Source organism: Gopherus flavomarginatus, chromosome 21, assembly GCF_025201925.1.
Source record: "Gopherus flavomarginatus isolate rGopFla2 chromosome 21, rGopFla2.mat.asm, whole genome shotgun sequence".
Classification (NCBI taxonomy): Eukaryota; Metazoa; Chordata; order Testudines; family Testudinidae; genus Gopherus; species Gopherus flavomarginatus.
Window position 1 is genome coordinate 8,028,681 of NC_066637.1, and position 19,369 is coordinate 8,048,049.

The 19,369-nt window shown below is 48.5% G+C and overlaps 1 protein-coding gene across 1 annotated transcript in view; it reads left to right on the top strand.

Moving 5' to 3' along the window:
- Positions 1–19,369, top strand: part of ACAP3 (ArfGAP with coiled-coil, ankyrin repeat and PH domains 3) — a 153,218-nt gene that overhangs the window by 109,011 nt on the left and 24,838 nt on the right. Inside the window, exons 8-10 of the mRNA XM_050931509.1 lie at positions 1,560–1,655; positions 2,423–2,497; positions 6,514–6,525. Coding sequence (XP_050787466.1) covers positions 1,560–1,655; positions 2,423–2,497; positions 6,514–6,525 — 183 coding nt within the window. The remainder of the gene's footprint in view (positions 1–1,559; positions 1,656–2,422; positions 2,498–6,513; positions 6,526–19,369) is intronic.

Sequence of the window (19,369 nt, forward strand, 5' to 3'; positions counted from 1 at the left end):
TGTCTGCAGAGAGAGATGATGTAGCTGAGCCTGAGAAGGAGATATACATGGTCTAGAAACGATATGCGCTACCTAGGTCAGAGGTGAACAAACTATGGCCCATGGGCCACATCTGACCCGTGGGACCCTCCTGCCCAGCCCCATAGCTCCTGATCAGGAGGCTAGCCCCCAGCTCCTCAGGGCTGGCGCTTCCATTTAGGCGACATAGGCAGTCGCCTAGGGCGTCAGGGTTTGGGGGGGCTGCAATTCGGTGGTGGTGGGGGTCCTTCTGTGCTCCGGGTCTTCGGCAGCAATTCTGTGGCGGGTCCTTCACTCGCTCCGGGACCCGCTGCCGAAGTGCCCCGAAGACTGGGAGAGTGGAAGGACCCCCCCCACCCGCCGCAGAATTGCCACCAACGACTGGGAGCGCGGAAGGACCCCCTGCCTAGGGCACCAAAAACCCTGGCGCTGCTCCTGCCGCTCCTTCCCCACTGTTCCCCCTCCCCCGCAGCCTCAACTTACTGCACCGCCGGCGCAACGCTCTGGGCAGTGGGGCTGCGAACCCTTGCCGGGCAGTGCAGCTGCAGAGCTGCGGCCTGATATGCTGCTCTGTGCTATGTGGTGACGTGGCTGGCTCCAGCCGGGTGGTGCAGCTGCCTGTCTTGTTGCTCTGGGCGGCTCAGCTGTAGTGCCACCAGCCACCGGTGCTCCAGGCAGTGTGGTAAGGGGGCAGGGGAGTTCAAGTGGTGGTCAGGGGTGGGGGTGTGGATGGGGGTCGGAGCGGTCAGAGGGCAGGGAACAGGGGGGTTGAATGGGAGCAGGGACCCCAGAGGGACCATCGGGACAGAGAACAGCAGTGGTTGGATGGGGCCGGAATCCTGGGGGGGCATCAGGGAGCAAGAAGTGGAGCAGGGGGTCAGATAGGGGGCAGGGGCCGGGCCACACCTGGCTGTTTGGGGAGGCACAGCCCCCCCACCCGGCCCGCCATACAATTTCAGAAACCCGATGTGGCCCTCAGGCAAAAAAGTTTGCCCACCCTTGACCTATGTACATATATGGCTACCATCCCCATAACATATGAGCACCTCACAGATGGTGTATGTGGCCTCAGAGCACCCCTCAGAGGTAGTGCTGTTTTCTAATTCCCATTTTACAGAGGTGGAGAGAGATCAAGTGACTTGTCCAAAGTCATGCAGGGAGTTGGTGGCAGAGCCAGGAATAGAACCTAGATCTCCTGAGTCCCAACCAAGGGACTGGTCGGTCACAAGAGCATGTTGTTCTGTGAGGTGGGTCGCTCCTTCACCATCATCAGCATGGAGGAGAGCTCCCCCAGGCTAGCATTGTCCCTGGCGTCACCAACAGAAGGTATTGGAGTGACATGGTGGATTCATTTGGCCCTGGCGGAAGGAGGGGCTCCGAGAGAGCTCTTTTAGAGCGGATTGTGTCTGCTCAGGCTGTTTTCCTAGGCCAGCACTGAGGCTAATATTCTACTGGGGCGAGTAGGTGCCCTGCATAATCTCCCCTCCCCTCCCGCTGGCTCCGCTCCTGTTCTGACTGTGTGCCTTGTTTCCTATCCCCAGATGCTGTCCTTCATGCACGCCCAGTACACCTTTTTCCAGCAGGGCTACAGCCTCCTTCACGAACTTGATCCCTACATGAAGAAACTAGCCACCGAGGTGAGGGATTGGGGCGAGGGGATGCTTGGCTTTGTTTGCCATTTCCCTGGGGTGATCCTTTCTCCATGAAAGCCTTGAGCATCAGGATGGGAATGCTCCAGAACCTGCCTTTGCCAGGATCATGGCCGGCATGGGGATTTGGGAGCTCAGCCGTAATTAGACAAGTTGGCTCTTTCTGGGCACTCCTGCTCACTGGACCAAGCAAGAACTCCTATAGTCCATCTGGGGCTGGGCAGCCCCCCCAGACGCAAGGCATCTTGGGGTTGTTTGTTCTTTGGCATCTTTCTTGCCGAAGTTTAGGGCCTGGGCTGGAGACATTCCCTCCAGATTCCTGACCAGATTCTAGCCCTGGTCTTCTACCGAGCCCAGTGCATGCTGGGGAAGGAGTTGGGAGTTCACAAGGCGCTGGGCATGCCCAGGCTGTGCAGACAGGAGCGCGAAAGCTCATAGCAATGTGCTTCAGGATAGAGTCTCTGTCCTTTGGTCTAAGGAGCTCCCTGTAACCTGGGCAGTGACAAAGCATCACCCCAAATCCCAAGCTCTGGGAAGAGGTCCCAGCGGTGAAAAGCTATTTGCCGCACCAGCCTGCATCTCCCACCCAAACACAGCCCCACCGGACCCGGGGAAACTCACATCCCTCCCCACGATGTAGGCCATTGGCAAGACTGGTGTGAGCCCAGAGGGGAAGTGGGAGAGATGGCTGGGGGCCCAGTAATGGGAACCATCTCGCTGAATTTTCCCTCCGGTTTTCTCCTCCCTGTCTTCAGCTGGACCAGCTAGTGATCGACTCAGCCGTGGAGAAGAGGGAGATGGAGCACAAGCATGCACTGATACAGCAGAGGGTGAGTCCCAGGGGGCTGCGGGCTGGCATGGGAGGACATCACTCTCCATCAGCCAGGAGAGCTGAGTGGTTAGCAGCATCTCAGCCTCCCAGCAAGGGGACGGCTGCGGGAGAAGCTAGCGGTGGGACTGCAACGGCCCTGCAGGTGGGTTACACACCATGCGGCAGTGAAACCTTTCTGCCGTCGTTTGCCGGAGCTGGGTTTGGATGCAGCTGCAGGGGAGTCCCTTCCCAGCTCGCACTATTCTGGTTTACAGAATGGGAGTGCTGTCTAGTGTCTAGAGCCAGAGTGATCAGGAGTCAGGACTCCTGTGGGTCCTGGTTGCAAGGCTTAATTGGTTAATGTCTGTGAAGCACTTTGAGGTTCTCGCACATATGGAGATGTTCCCGGACCATGTTATTGTCATGAGTCCACACGTGAAAATGGTGTCATGTAAGGCCAGGATATTGCTCTGGGAAGCCAGGTTTGGCTTGGGGAACAGTTAGAGCAGCCCAGCGGCTCTCCCATTTTCCCTCCCTCATCTCATCCATTCCCTTTCTTTTCTCTTCTCCCATCCCTGCCCTCACAAGCCAGACAAAGCATCTGGCGAGCCCCAGCGTCTGCAGCTGCTGTGGTGGCAGCATATCCCTCCTGCAACTTGTGTGTCTGCTCTCACATCTGTCCAGCCAGCTTCCCCTCAACCTTTCCCCAGGAGGCGGCAGCAGCACACCTGACTGCCCAGCTCCACCAGATGGTCAGCGCCCCCTTTTAACTCAGGCAGCAGACGGATGGAGCCATTAGTTCCCTGGGGGCTGAGCTGGCTGAAGGGCCATTTCTTCATTCACATGGAGATCACCCCCCTCCCCTAGTTAGGTTAATGGGCTGTGAGGAGAAGTGGAGGGAGCTGGGAGATGTGCCTGTCTTTCCCACATCTCTCTTCCCTCCCACAGAATGAATTCCCAGCTACCAGGGTACAAGAGGCCCTGCCTGCTTTCTGATCAGAGAGCCCTGCAGCCCTCCCCACAGGGGCAGAGCAAAGCTATTTAAACTGAGCTCCAATAGACAGTTACAGGTGGTAGAGAGACCAAAGTGCCTTTTGCTGTATGATTAGATAGATAGATAGAGATAGAGAGAGAGAGAGAGAGAGAGAGATAATGTCTGGGGATGGGTAGATGAGCAGATTGAGGGGTACATGTGGGGATGGATGGATGTCCCTTCAGCATAGGCATTATTAGATATAAAGAAGGATCTTCTTCTTTAAAGAGTCACATTCTGTCCATTCCTAGCACCCTCTGTCTGAGGATCTCCAAGGGCTTCACAAACATTAATCAGTTACTCCTGACAAAGCCTCTGAGAGACATCAGTATTAGTCATCCAATTCTGAAGCTAGGGAAACTGAAATACAGAGAGGTGAAGTTACTTGCCCAAGGTCAAGCACTGAGGGTGCATCTGCAGAAACCTGGAGTGAGTCTCAGAGCCCTGGTCTCCAGTCTTGGGCTCACACTATAGCCATAAATATATCTGTGTATACGTCTGGGCTCAGGCTGGCACTATGTTAACATGAACTGGGTACATTTTAATTCACACTAGCAGCATCTGGGGGGGAGAGCGTTACAGCGCAGCCCTTTGGTGTGTGCAGCAGTTTGCATCCCTGCAGTCTGAACTGCTGGGCTGTTAGACAAATCTTGAGCCTCAGCCCCCAAGAGTTTATCTGAGGAATTTTATCCCTTCCTTGTCGAATCACTTATTCATAAAAAAACTTTCCCCGCTCTATAGCTGGTCAAAGAATATCCATCAAATAAATAAGGCCTGATTTCTTTTTCACCATGATTTATTCACAAACAATTTTTCCCTTGCCTGCTCGGTGTTTGCCCATAGCAAAGGAATTGTTAATAGTGTTTCCACTTGATTGTCTCCTGCCTGGTTTATAATCGCAATAATGACCATGGCCTATGGTGCTCCTGAGTGAAAAATGAAGAGATGTCTACTTCCCAGGCTCTTAAGTCTCCTGATCCCTCTGGCTCTAAACACTAGACGACACCAGCCAGTTACTAACCCCTGGAATATGCCCTGTGCCTTGACTATTATTACTTGAAGGAAACCTCCTCTCCGATGAACCCAAATAACAGATTTTCCTTCTCCATCAAGAAGAAAGCTGTGGGGTGGGTAACTTCACCAGTGATAGAAGAATCTTTTGGGGAAAATTTTGGTGCTCCAGTAGAACCTTGATTTTATGGCCACTAATCTTAGGCATGACCAGTTATACAAACCATTTCAAAATTCACATAACAAAAGTGATGTCGATGATGAGTACGTTGACATCCCTTCATCTTCTAACAAGCCAAAGGAAAGAATCCCTGTGGCTGAATCAATGACCTATGTCATGCTGCGTAGATCCCCTAAGATCCTTGCAGGAGCAGTGGTTCCGTACTGATGAAAAAGGAAGAGTGAATTACCAACACTACTTCCTGTGTTTTCCTTGGACATCTCCCTCAAATGATCCTTCTTTAGCTTCTAAGATATGCTAAGAGCACAGTCCTGCAGGGCATGGCTTCAGAAACAATTATGCCACCTGTGTCAAAAGTACCTCAGTGCAGGGAGCATGAGAAACAGGGCAGATATGGAGTTTGGGCCCATCCCCAGCTAGCAGGCCACAGGATCCTTGTAGAAACACGTCAGGATCTTTTTGTATGACAAAGCTGCAGTTTCCCATGGAATATTAACACTAAGAATCTTGCTGAGTTGCAGGAGGGAGGTCAGTGGAGTCTGCTTAAATCTCTCCTCCCTGGGGCTAAGTAGGTTGTTTAGCTTGCACATCCTGTGGATGTCTGAAAGGAAGTTCTCAGCTGAGACCCAGGCAAAGCCCAATATTGATTTCGTACTCATGGATGAGGAAGTGGATTGACAGGCCGGGAGGGGAGAGGGCAGTTTGGTCATCTGACAGCGGCCGCTGGGGAGGAGGAGATGGATTCCAGCATTTCGCTGCCAAAGCAAAGTCCAGGCTCTGCACAGAGAGGAATATTGCATTTCTCACTATCCTGGAGCAGGACTGACTAGAAAGGATTCACATGCACCATGCACTTAAAAAGATGCGGAGCCCAAATCTGCTCCACTGGAGTCAATGCATTCGGCCAGTGAAGCCAGTATGTCACTTGGCATGACACCTGGTGACAAAGCTGTGCCATATTCTGCTTCCATTGACACCATATCCAGAGTTTCTCAACTGCAGTTTTGAGGGTGGGGGGTAAACCCTCTGCTGGTTAAATTGACATATCTCTATTTGCTTCAAGGGAACTGTCCAGCAGCTGAGGGTGGGGCTCTGAGTGTTGCAGTTGAATGAGTTCTTGACTCTGGGCCCACAAACTGTGGCTTCAAATCTAACCCCCAGAGCTGGATAACGAACTCCTAGTGCAGTAGTAGGGGAAGGGTGGTAGGTCTGCATGATCAGGGATGAGATGCTAAACTGAGGTCTTCTTTGGCAGAAATTAAAGATCCCATTGCAATGCTTGTAAATGGTAAGGGATAACCAGGTGTCCGGCCCCGACGTCCTCTCCTTTGCTAACGCGGATTCTAACATGGTCTGTTGCAGAGTATATACGAGTTGCTGCACTGACATCATCTAACTTGTCGCTCTGTACAGCTGTGGAAGACCAAATAAAATGCTGTTCCCTTCTGCTATTGCTGGACATTCAGGAACAAGTTTAGAAAGCAGCCACAGTGCTGTCTTCTCAGTTTGAAAACCCAGAACTACACACGCACATTCCCAGATTTGCCATGCACATCAGGCACTGAGATGTTTGGCTAGGTGACCCCGGTATGCAGCTACCGCTTGCATGCAGAAATACAAGGTTTGGAGAGGCACAGAAATTGCATGGATAATTCTGAGCCTGCCGGTGGATCTGGAAAACATGGTCGCTAAGCCTTGAGAAGCTTTGCTGGGGATTGATTTTGCACTTAATCAGTAGGGAAATGTTGAGTAATGTGCCTTTTTTTCTTCTTTTCTCTCTTGTCACCCATCGCTGATGTTCCCCCTCCAGACTCTCCTGCAGGTGAGTACAGCCACATTGCTGTGTGGTGTCTTTTGAGAGATTGGTTCTTCCCTTTTGTGAGCTAAGTTTCTTCAAAGGAGATGCACTTGACTACACTTGAACTCCAGTGAGCCCTGCTTTTAGGTCTACACTAGCAATGGAATTAGATCCTGGCTGGATCCTTTAGTGCACTAGCCTGTCCTCTCTGGAGAACTAATTCCCAAACACAATTGCAAGTGAGTTTGGTGGTTTCATCCTAATCCCTAGTAGATTTTCCTTCACATAACAAAACTGCCATGCAATATCCTAGATGACTGGCAGTCTTGATTCAAGAGAGGCCCGGTTCTGAAACTGCAGGGGTTCCGTGGATTGGGACTGAAGTGTGTTGACCGAGTAGTGGAAGTAGAATAGCAAGAAATTCTGCAATTGAAGATGAATGGGCCAGATTTTTTTAAGTATCCATGTGCCTGAAGATGCAAGTAGGCACCTAGTGGGGTTTTCAATAGGACCTTGGTGCCTAACTCCCATTGAAATCCTACATGCTTTTGAAAACCTCTCTAGGTGTCTGTCCCCATCTGCATCTGCAGGCACCTAAGTACTATACAAAATTCTGGCAAAAGGTGCATTGGCAGCACCATGAAAGGGTCCAGGACTGGCAGAAGAGTCAGGACTGCGGGTCAGGAATGAGCTACATTGGCAGAACTGTGGGCCTGGAATAGCAGGGGCTTTTATAACTGAGCAATGAAGTGCATTGTCAGAACTGCAAGGGGCCTCAGGACTGGAATGGCGGGTGGTGGTGCTGAGGACCGAGGTGAAGCTGCATGGACAAATCTTGCCCAGTGCATACCCATTCTCTTCTTGGGTCCAACCAACACTTCTCTGTCCCTGGCTTGGGTGAGCATGGAATGTTAGGCGCACAGAATAAAGGAGCAAGTAGACTGGGCCATGTGCTGCTAACACTGGCTTGGGTTGCTGTTTCTCAGCACCATGGACACTTCCTCCTGTTCATTTCACCTTGCCCTGTGTTTCTGGGTGGAAAACCAGAGGCTAAGCAGGCGCTGGATTTGTCAGCTGAAGTGCAGCCATCGCTATGTATGTTATTCCCACTGAGTAGAAGAACATTCTCAGGCGTGGAATTCAACAGATAGGAAGCCATTGCTGAATTGACTGTGAATTGACAGAATGATAAACGGAGGCTTTCCCTCTTCTCCCTGCTCCACTGATCACTTAGCCACAGCTGCTGCACCGTAGCTCCACTGCATAAACCTATTTACGTTAGCTTTATTGACACGGGTCAGGAACTGTTCTGCAAACTGCCAGATGGGACAGCCTGGGAGACAGGAGCTAGTTAATCTGCTGTCTGTCTTCTTGGAGCTCAGCAGTTCTTCAATACCTGCTCCCTTTCCCCTCAACCAAGCATTAAGGTGCTTGGGGAGGATGTCTGATGGGACCTTCTTTGGTTTGTTACCAATGTGTGTCCATATGTTATAGGGGTTATGATCATGCACTGCCGGGGCACACCTCAGCTTGTTAGACAGGAGGGACATGAAGGTACAAGCCCTGCATCTCTGTCAGATCTATGTAAGCTAAGCCGCGGGATCCCTACCTCTGCTGTACGGAGCTGAGAGTGAAAGTCCACTGCTGTGTGGAGGCTGCCTGTCAGCTCGGTCCTGGATGCTGCATCTCCTGTTTTCAGGCTTCACTCATGGCAGAGAGTGTGTCCTGCTGTCTGCAGTCTGAGGTGTCCAGTCCATTTGTCAGCCGCTCATTCTGTCTCCTGGGTGTAGACAGATGAGCTATTGAGGCTTTTCTATTCTGATCCGTTTAGGTCCTTCCCCGTAGGAGACGACAACAGTGAGGCCATGGAATTAGGACCCTTTTCTGATGAGATTAGGTAAATGGCTTCAAAGTGAGATAATCTGCAATTGAACTTCTGAAAAGCAAATCAAAGGCAAAATCCCAAGAGGGAGAGAGTCTGAGAATTCGATTTAATCCACTGTGCAGTTTCCAACTTGTGTAGGCTTTCACTGGGAAGCTTGTTGGCTGATGGCCTGTGAGAGCTAGTCATTCTCTCCAGGCCAATAGCTAAGAACCCCACAAGCTACACCCCACCAGGAGTCCTTTAGCACCAGCGGAAGATAGGACAACAGGTAACACAAACCAGTAGGAGAAAAATCAGGTCACACACAGATAAAATTTAGAAGAATCTAAATTAGAATCCTCAGATCCAGGCATTCAGCTGAGCCCTTCACTACAATGGACTGAACCAAATCCCCAGATCCAAACATGTCTTGACTCCCAGGAAAGTTGGGAACTGGATTTAAAATGTGCGACTCCAGCTTCTGTCTCATTTCAACCTGAAACCAAGCAAAGCCTGGTTTGGGGGGTTGCTGAAACCTGACTCTGAAATTAGACCTGCAGAGGTGTGAAGCTCTCACACAGATCCACACCAGAGAGATTGATTTGCCTGGGTGAAATGTTTAATTCCATGTTGTTGTGTGATGAAATCCAGCTGTGCTTGCCTTTTAATTGTGATTGGTCCAATCTACAACTCCAGATCCTGAACTCCCCCAGACGTTAGGAGGTTTCAAAATCCCAGTCTGGATCCAGACACCAATTTTGCTTTCTTTATAAAGAGCCAGACTGATTCTCAGCAGCACTCCTGAATGCTGGGGTGTTGGAATGCCAGGCCTGAGGTTTATAACCTTAGTCCATCCCTGCTTTGTTTTACTTTTTAAAGAACACTACATGAGGAAAACATGCCAGGGATATTTGTCCCATCTGGACCACTCCTCAGAATTGCTGACAAGCCGCATTGTACAATATAGAATCTGACCTGGAATCCACTTAGCATCTGTCAGAGCATCCCATGCACTGTGGTCAAGTAAGAGGCGATGTGCAAGAGCCACTGACAAAACAGACATTCAGGAGCTAAGTGAAGAAACACAGGAGACAAAGAGAAAGCAGCTGTGCAGGGCACAGAATTCATTGATAAGTTCACATGTATCTAGGCTCTCATGCAGATCAACGTTCTCTGCAGGGAAAAATTGAGCAGTGCTTTCATGGCGCTTTCTTTTTTTAATGCTCTCTCAGGGGAATGTCATGCCTCATGAAATGAAAGTGTAACCGAATTGGAAGGCTACTGACAAACGTTTCCTGTGTGTGCATATGCTCTCTTAGCCTGATTGCCCTGTGGGGAGGGAAAGAAATCCATTTGTGAGCCTCCTGGCCCCTGGAGGGATTAAACGGGAGTGATGACTTCATCGGAGAGAGCAGGGAAGGGTCTCTCCAATGCAATGCATTTAAAACCAGCCATTTCACACAAAGCTACTCTACTAACCAGACTGGCTGGGCAGAGCTGAGGAATGACACGGGATCAGACTTGGAGAAAGCAAAGGAGCAGTTATACCAGACTGGGATCCTTATGAACAGAGTGACCCATGGCCTTGTCTCCCTGTGTACATGACCAGTGGCCTTGGGAAAGTTAGACAGCCATAGTCGAGTGCAGGGCTGGAAGCATTTCACTTCCAGCTGCAGTAGGGTATTATAGGCGAGATCCTCAGGGGTGTCAATCAGCCTCGTGCCCCTGAAGCCAACAGAGCTATGCTGCTTTACAGCAGCTGAGGATCTGGTCCTACGTTGAGATGGACACAAAGTGAAATACAGGCCTGAATGGCCCTGAATTCTGGAGCTGCCCCTGGAACTCTATACTGGGCCAAACGAAAGCCCTGGATCCAGTGACCCCCCCCCCCCAGACCATTGCTTGTTTAGCCAGACAGGAATTTTGTTTTCAACGTCAGCAGTGCCAGGACAGCATGTGCGCTGGCTAGCTAAAGAAGCCAGTGTCTCTCTGGAGGCAGCAGGGAGGCTGCAGATAAGCAGGTTGAATTGGCTTTGTGAGGGGGTGAGGAATAGGGGATGTCTGGATGACAGGGTCAGGTGAGATGAGCCTGCTCTGTATTATGTGCTCTGTGATCTCTGTGGGGTAGAACAGGAAACAGCATGGTCCAGTAAATAGAGCGTGGGACCAGGACTTCAAGAGAAAATGGTTTTACTCCCAGTTCTGCTGCTCATTGCTGTATCCTGGGCAAATCACTTGGCCAGATCGGTGCCTCAGTTTCTCCATCTGTGAAATGGAGACGATGATACCCATGTTTGTAGAGAGCTCTGATATTGCTGAATGAAAACTGGTATCATTAGAGGAGGTTGTTATTTCTTTGCGTCTTAGCATATCCTACTGGACACTGCATTCGGGGCTAGGCATGGGATCAAAGGGAAATTTGATTGCATATATAACAGCCTCTGAATGCTGCAGCAATGCCACTGGACCATAGTCATTGTAGGATAAAGATTTCACCCCACTTCATCCCCACTCTCCTGCCGAGTTACAGGGACCCACAACTGCCTTTTCCCTAGGAGAAGATAGGCGGTAATATGTCTCCCCAAACAACATGGCACTGGCAGTGGCCACAGCAGGGAGAGAGTGAGTCCAATTTGAAATAATGCTTTGTGGGTCCTGCCCTGATGATGACTCTTATGATAGTGTCTTGCTAATTGAATTACCCCTTGTCAGGTTTGCAAGGCGTGGAATGCAGGCAGGCCCTTCGGAGCCCATTAGCTAGGAGGAGCTGTGATTTGGATTGAGGGTTGGTTGGTTGGTTGCTTATTTGTTTTTTAAATAAAGCAGAAGAAATTCTGAAGGGGGGAAAACTTGAAGTGTAGCTGGATTATTTTCCTTTACACTGTTATTCAAGTGTCCTTTTCTCATCCCTCCCTCGGCCCCTACTGTCTTAGGGGCATCTGTCACCTTTTGTGCGTATTCCCAGGGCAGCGATCATTTCAAGCTGCCTTTGTTATCTTAACCACTGTCCCCTTTGTCCTCCTTGCCCGCTAGCCCTACAACTCTGAGGAACTCCATTTGCTGTTTCACACTCTACATGAGAACAAGCAGTGCTTAAACAGAGGGCACACCAATAAAATTGGAGTGGAGGGTGGGAGTCTGAATTGTTGTAGTTTGGAGCAAACCTTTCTAAACTCTCCTGCCAGCTGGGAAAAGCGAGAGGACAAGATTTGAGTATGAAGCTGCTGGATCACTCTGCATTTACTGGCTGCACAGCCATGTACGTGCGGGGGAAAGTTACGCGGTATTTAAAAGGTGATTGCGGAGACACATTGTGTTCCTGCTGTGGTATGGGTCCTCTGGAGATGAGAGTTCAAATTTGTCTTAAGTCACAAGTGAAATGAGTTTGTGGGTTTCCTGCTAGCCCCAACAGCGCAATATGGACACACACACTGGCTGACATTTGAAAGGTGCAGAAAGTGACAGTTTGGGGACAAAAATAAAGGGATGCCTCTTGAAACGCCATTGAAATGCATGGACCTGTGACAACTTTCTGGAAGGACAGAGGAGAAAAGGGGTAACATTTAAGCTAATAATCAGGAACTGCCCCTGCTAAATAGGAAAGCTTGGCACACTGGCCCTTGCTTTGACATGACAAGCATTCTATATGCAGGAGAGGCCTAGGGTGTAGACTAAGGTGCACTGGCTGAGCTGTTTGAGGGGAGGCTGCAAGTCATATCTGGCCACAGCTGGAGTTAATAAATAATAATAATGATTAAATAATACCTGGCTCTTCTCTAGTGCCCTCCAGGTGGGAATCTCAAACCACCTTGCAGCCTTGCCACCTCCCTGTGTAGCAGGGGAGAGTTATTGCCATCTCCAATTTACCACTGGAGAAACTGAGGCACAGAGTGACCTGCCTAAAGTAGAGTGAGTCTGTGGCTGAGTGATGAATAGATCCCAGGTCTCTTGACTAGTTATGTGCTTTAACTGGGAGTCCGTCCTCTTTCCCACTTCCTGGCATTGCAGAGCCCTTCCATTGCACCCAAATTTACCAGCCAATTGAAGAAAAGGAGAAGTTCCTTTGGAGCCCATTGATTCTTCTCCAGGCCTGGCGCACGGCTATGTGCACGTGTGTGAGAAGAGAGCGGTGAGTGTCAGGGCAGCGCTGTCTGCCTGATTTAGTAGCAACGGTAACTAATAAACCAGTCGGCCATATGGCTCTTAGATCACGCCAACACGCAGCAGCCCCAGCGGAGCTTGTGTGGCTTTGTCAGCCAATGGGGGCTCCATTTTCCTTAGGAAGGGGTCCCATCTATGAGATGGTCTCAGTACGAAGTAGCTCCTGCCAAAAGCACGCCAAACCCTTGAAGATCCACTCAGCTGAGGTCAAGGGGCTTTGGCGGAGCATCCTCCTGTCAACTTTGCTCTGGCTTTGCTCACTGCCCCCACGCCCCTCTGTCCTATGGTGACAGCTGTATGATAATTAGCCCTTGCTCTGAGCTGATTGATGGTGAATGGGAGGCAGGAGGAGGGGGCAGGCAGGTGGTCCCTAGAGTCTGGCACACTTCCTTTGCACAGCGTCCCTGCTTTGACAGGAGCAAACGGCAGTGCTCGCAGCCACCCAAAAAGGAGTGGGAGGGGTGAGGAGGAGTAGTGGGGGGAAAGATCTTGCCTTCCTTCCCATCCCACGGCGCCTCGCAGACATGCTGCTCTAGAGAGCAATTAAGAGGAGAGGCGTGCACAGAAGCTCCCTGCTCGCTTGACTAGATCAACAGAACTCCTTCCCCGCAACGGGCAGCATGAAGATTTTCGGCAGGCTTGAGTACCTTCTGGTAAGGAGCTTTTCTTATGGGGGTGCTTGGCTGGGGTAGGAAGCTTTGGGGGCACTCTCCATTTGGGTGCAGGAGAACTTAGAGGGGCATGCAGGACCAGTTCTCCCTCCTTGCTGATGTAACAGACAAGTTTGTTCTGGTTTATTATTTGGTAGGGCGGATTTATTGAGTTCTGTTGGTGTGACATAAAAGCGGAGAACGGTGCCTGAGCATCTTCTCCCTGGCAAGCCCAGAGCAACGCTATCAATTATCATAAGACAATGAGAGAAACAAAAGGGCTGTAAATTGGATTCTTCCAGATCTAGCCATCAAATGTGTGTTTGTGCACAATGTATGGGAATGTGTGTGTAGGGGTTCCCTCTTAGAATCTGTGTGTGCACATGGGTTCACAGTGTATACACAATCTACACACACACAGATGTGTAAGTGATCATATATAGAAAGTGCTTTAATATTCTCATGCACTAGTAGAGTATGTACTTATATTAATCTGTTCATATATAAAATGTGAGTGCATTTATATGCAAAATATATGTATGTGTACATTCTATATGCATATATCCACACACACATTATAGATAGATAGAGAGAGAGAGAGAGAGAGAGAGAGATGGATAGATAGATAGATAGATAGATGGGATGTGTGGGGATAGATAGATCGATAGATAGATGCACACACATACATACACAAAGTACATAGTCAAACGGGTCTCATATAGTATGTATTTTCATATGGTGTACAGTATATACACATAGTTGTGTGTGTGCATTAAAGTCTATATAATTGTTAAATAGTGATGATTGATATAAGAGAATAACTGAATGCTTTGCTAATTGAGAAAGCAATTTTGCATAAAACCATTTAATCCCTTCTGAGGCAATGCACGCGCAGACTGTACATATACCTGCATGCATTTTCTATTATCCTAATTGCTATTAATCAGAAATAGCATAAGCAAAGGGATTTGCTAATAAACAGGATGTATATGAAACCACAGCAGTATATTGCCAGCTGTGCAATGCAGAGCAGGAAAACATATTAGTTATTAGAATCGATCTGAGAAGGGCATACATAGCAGATTGGATATCATGGCCTTAATGGGGAATATAATTGTAGCAGAGTGCAGTACTTTAATGAAGATTCCATCCTACACATCTCCACTCTTGCATGTGTCGCCCCCTTCAGGACAGTGCTAGACCTATGTTAAGTGGATAGATGCAAGAGTCCCCAGCTACACAGGGCATGGAGTTTCCAAAGGCTAGTGGGCAGGACTCTGTCCTTTGAAGAAGACCTTCCAACAGTCCTGGGAACTGGGGCACGTCTCCACTTTTGTTGTTACAGCTGTTCACTTTATCAGAAAGTTTATTTAATTTGATCAGTCTCCTTCCCTGCATGCATGGCTGGCTCTGCATAAGAAATTGGACAAGCTCCTCGGCCACAGCCAGAGCCTGGAGTCGCTGTGGCTGTCTCGTGAAGATAGGCAAGCGGCTTCTTAAAGGGCCAGCCCTCGAAAGAACCTTTGACATTTTTTTTTCAATGCCCCTTTGTACGGGATAGTGTCTGTGTTGTTTTTTTCCTCCTTTCCATTCGCCACTTTGAAAGTATCCATGCCTAGGCCTTTTTCACATCCCTCTCTTGGAATTTGTTACCTCATTGTCATTGCTTCAGTGGCGTTCAATGCATTCCCATGGAAACCATTATGATGTCATTTCTAAAAGGTTCTCCATTCCCAGGCAGCCTTGAGTGTAAATTCAAAGCCATGGGGCAGGAAGCAGGGGCACAAAGGGGTAGGATCAATGTGATTTATCGAAACTGCACAAAAGAAAAGAGAGCAGATGATGGAGGGACTGCCGGACTTTTGACAGATCTTATTTCTTGTTTCAGAGGGTGGCCCATTTATTTTAACATAGTGTGCTCCAATGCGTCACTGCTTGGGCTAGCTCACTGTTGCGTGGACAGTTGTAGCCAGATGCCATTCAGAACACAATCCCAGCATACATTTGTCATTACATAATGGTGGTAGGCACCCATTCTCCAGTGATAAATATGGTGTAAAACACATGGATGGCTAGATTAATAATAGTAGCAAGCTCTTAATCAGTAGATGTCAAAGCATTTACAAAAGAGCTCAGAATCATTATTCTCCTTTTACATATGGAGAAACTGAGCCGCAGAGCAGCAAAGTGATTTGCCCAAGGTCCCCTAGCTGGCTTATGGCAGAGCCAGGACTAGAGCCCAGCTGTCCTGAGCCCTAGGCCAATGTTTGCTCCACAAGACCACGAGATAGATTGATAGAGCTAAACGGAGCTAAAAACAAATCCAGCTTTACCCAGCGCTCTTACACTGCAGTGATGTTAAGGGTCTGACAAAAGGCAATTTATTAAAATTGCAGCCGAGTCTCCGACCATAACATGTGGAGTTACATGTAAGAGACGGCACAACAGCAGGAGCCTGAGCGAGAGCGTGAGCCCCTTGTCTTGTTCCGTCAAGCTTTTACGAGCGTGATTATACCCAGGACAGTTACTCAGCTTACAAGGCAGAAAGGTGATTTTTTTTCTCACTCCACGTGTGGTTGGAAAGTCCAGCTGGGTTCATGGCATCCTTTCTAATAAAGGGTCAGCTGCAGGGACTTAACTGATGTCTCGGCTGATGATGGGGATGTGTGTGGGGCAGGCGTAGAATTGCGCTCAGTCTTCCTGGGCTCTTTGGACCTCTCTGCAGGGCTAACAGGATTAACAGCTTCCTTGAGTCTGTGAAGTGAGCAGATGTGAGCCAGACACATGCAGAAAGGGGACAGGTACGTCGGGTGAGACAATACTGTTTTCACACATTCACTGTATCTATCAGTGGCCTCACCCTGATGTTATTTGAACACACGTTGCAGCACTATTTCCTCAGATGCTTGGAAGAGCTTCCAATGCCAGTGGCTATAGGGAATCAAGAATCAGAGGGCAGGGGCCTGGGAATGACATTTCACCAGATGGCTGGTATTCCAGTAGCTCCCTCTCCTGAACACCCTTCTTTGGTCCCTGTCTTTTCAGTGGCCAACATGCCAGGAGAGGAAACATCTTTATGTGGGATGGGAATGTGGAGATATGTGCCCAGGAATCAGTTTTTTTAAGCCACCGCATCTTGGCTGATTTTAACTGTAGGGTTTTTAATTTTAATTAACAATGGTGTGATTAGTATTTATTAAGAAAGGAGTGAGGAGCAGAGACCCGGCCCTGCAGATCCACACAGGGCTTAGACCCTGCAGCATTGCCCAGGCCACGCTTCTCAGTCTGGAACCAGAAGAGTTAAATCTCTCCTTAAGACAAAGGGTAATGCTGCCTCTGTGTTTCTGTCTGAATGGACCTGAGCATCTAATCTCCCCAGGCCCGTAACAGTCAATCCTCTAGCATGCAATCTGTGAATGGCAGGGACAGGAAACTGACTTGAATCCTGTCTTATTTGCTGTTCAGCCTCAAACCATCTCCCTACATTTCTTATTTGGTCTCAGTGGGAAAGGGGAAACTAATCTCATTTTTTGGTGGAGGGGGGAGAATGCTGGATTTTTCCCTTTTCTCTGATTTCATTTGTTTTTAGATACTGCAGTGTTCTGTAGAAACGGCCCTAACCACCTTCCTCTAGTCCAGTGTGATTGAACGAAACGCATTCCCTCTAAGTGTCTGCATGGGTACGTTCCCAAAGCTAAGACACACACAGGATCTTGATCCCTCAAATCTTTTCCTATACTTGGACCTGCTTCGCAAATCCAGCTTAGAGCTCTAGGGCCCACATTTTGTTCTCTGTTTATCAGGTTTGGAAGGGACCTCAGGAGGTATCTAGTCCAACCCCCTGCTCAAAGCAGGACCAACCCCATGACAGATTTTTACCCCAGTTCCCTAAATAGCCCCCTGAACATCATTATTTTGACATCAAAGGAGTTACTTGGGAATTACATCAGAGTAACTAAGATCACAGTTTGGTCCACAGACTTTTTCTGACCAAAAAAAAAAAAAAGAGGTGGTGGATTAGAGAAGAGAAAGTATTGTTCAGGTAATGCTCCCAAATATTTTTTCCAGCTGTGTGCTTTTTAGAGGAGCCAGCTTCCAACACCAATCAAGGTGGATCTTAATTTCCTATTAGTAATACATGTAGGTTGGATGTGTATATAGTAATAGTATTTATTTGTACTGTGGTAGCACCTAGGAACCCCTGCCATGGGCCAGAATCCCATTGTGCTAGGCACTATCTATCTACACACACTCTCTCTTTTAAAGATGAGATTGGCCAAATAGAGGTTTTTGAAAGGCCAGGAAGTTCTCCAGGTGCTGCCGCCCTTGTTTTTGATGTCTCGATGCAGTTCACTTGTCACTTGATTTTTTTCCAGACAGTCCTGTGAAATTATAATGGGGGGAAGGGGAATCACATGGACCATGTTAGCCAATCAAAATTGGGAAAAGTGTAATAAAATACAAACATGCAGGGCTGAATTCACACCTGATGTCACTCGGTTGATTTTTAGTGGATGCATATGGCCCATCTGTCCTTGCATTCGTCAGCAAAATTCTCTCCTTGCTGTTATAATGTGGTTTTGTTTTGGGACAGCTGAAGAAGCCTGATTAACATATTTAGATCCCAAATTATACGTCTTCCCTAAAGTTGGGTACAACACAGTCGTCAGAGTTAAAGTGTGTTTATCAGTAGTTTCCACTCTGTGGAGCCTGAGATCCCCCAGATCCCCCTTGAAATAAAACAGGAAATACCTGCGGTAGCTGTATGGTATCAGTTGACATGCATCTGAGGAAGTGGGTATTCACCCACGAAAGCTCATGCTCCAAAACGTCTGTTAGTCTATAAGGTGCCACAGGATTCTTTGCTGCTTTTACAGATCCAGACTAACACGGCTACCCTCTGATAGTTGGCAAAGGCTGACTTCTAATGTTAACTACTGGAAATCTCATGCCCTAGACTTGTCATGCATTTCTGAAAGAAGGCATTGTGTTGTGGCTCACAGTGTTTGCTCTAAAACAAACAGGCCAGATTCTGACTTCATTTATGAAAGTGTCTTCCCAGAGTAATTCCACTGTAGCCAGTAGATTTGGCTGTGGATGGAAGTGGGATCAGAATCCCTTCTGTCTTTTTTTTGTAATGCTACATCCAAAGCATCCTCAAAGGGGACCACATGGGCTTCACCCCCCCTTTATGGCAAGTAAATTTGGGGCCGAGTGGACCCCTTTTAAGTGGGAGCCTTACAGCATAGCCTCCCCTGGCTAATTGGGCATCATGCTGTTTTTTCAAGAAATGACTCAGTCTTCTCCCATTATATCTCCTCCTTCTCTACCAGTCTTATTATGATATCTCCCTGGCAAGCTAGCATCTCCGAACATGGAAATAACTCATCCTAAGAGACTGAAGTGTGCGTTGCCTAGCAACATGGCATCACTAGAGTCCCCATGCGCTGGGCTGTAAAGGCACTTAAGTTAATGATGATGCTTTTTACTTTGGGGCGGCTGGGTCTCTGAATCTAGCAGCGTGGAGAGAAATATTTATGCTCAAGAGCATAAATTCACAGATCCCAAGGCTAGAAGGGACCATTGTGAACTTCTAGTCTGACCCCTTGTATAACACGGCCAGAGAGCTTCCCCAAAATAATTCCTAGAGCCGAGCTTTTAGAAAAAAAAAATCCCATCTTGATTTAAAAATAGCCAGTGATGGAGAATCCACCATGGCCCTTGGCAAATTGTTCCAATGGTTAATTACTCTCACCATTAAAAATGTATGCCTTATGCCTCGTCTGAATTTGTCTAGCTTTAACTTCCAGCCATTGGATTGTGTTGTACCTTTCTCGGGATCATGTTATACCAGCAGGAGCTGGATGCAGAGTACTATATAATGGTGAAGGCAGCTTGCGGAAAGAACAGGCTTCCTAGTACTGCAGGTTAGGTTGGAAAGTAATTCAGGCTCTGTTGACCTGGTTTCCATCTGGCAGGAGATACTGCCCTCCGCTGGTAGCAGAATTCCATGAGGATTTTCTGGGAACAGTTACTGGAGCCCTTTGCCCTGCTCCCATGCTACCACAATCCATGGAATCTGTCTGGTACAGCAATGCCAAACTCAGGAAGTCAGCTATCAGGGTAATAGGTAAAGATGTGACTGGTTCTCTGTTTGCCAGGTGAAGAGCAAATAGAGGCTGGGGTGTGGAAT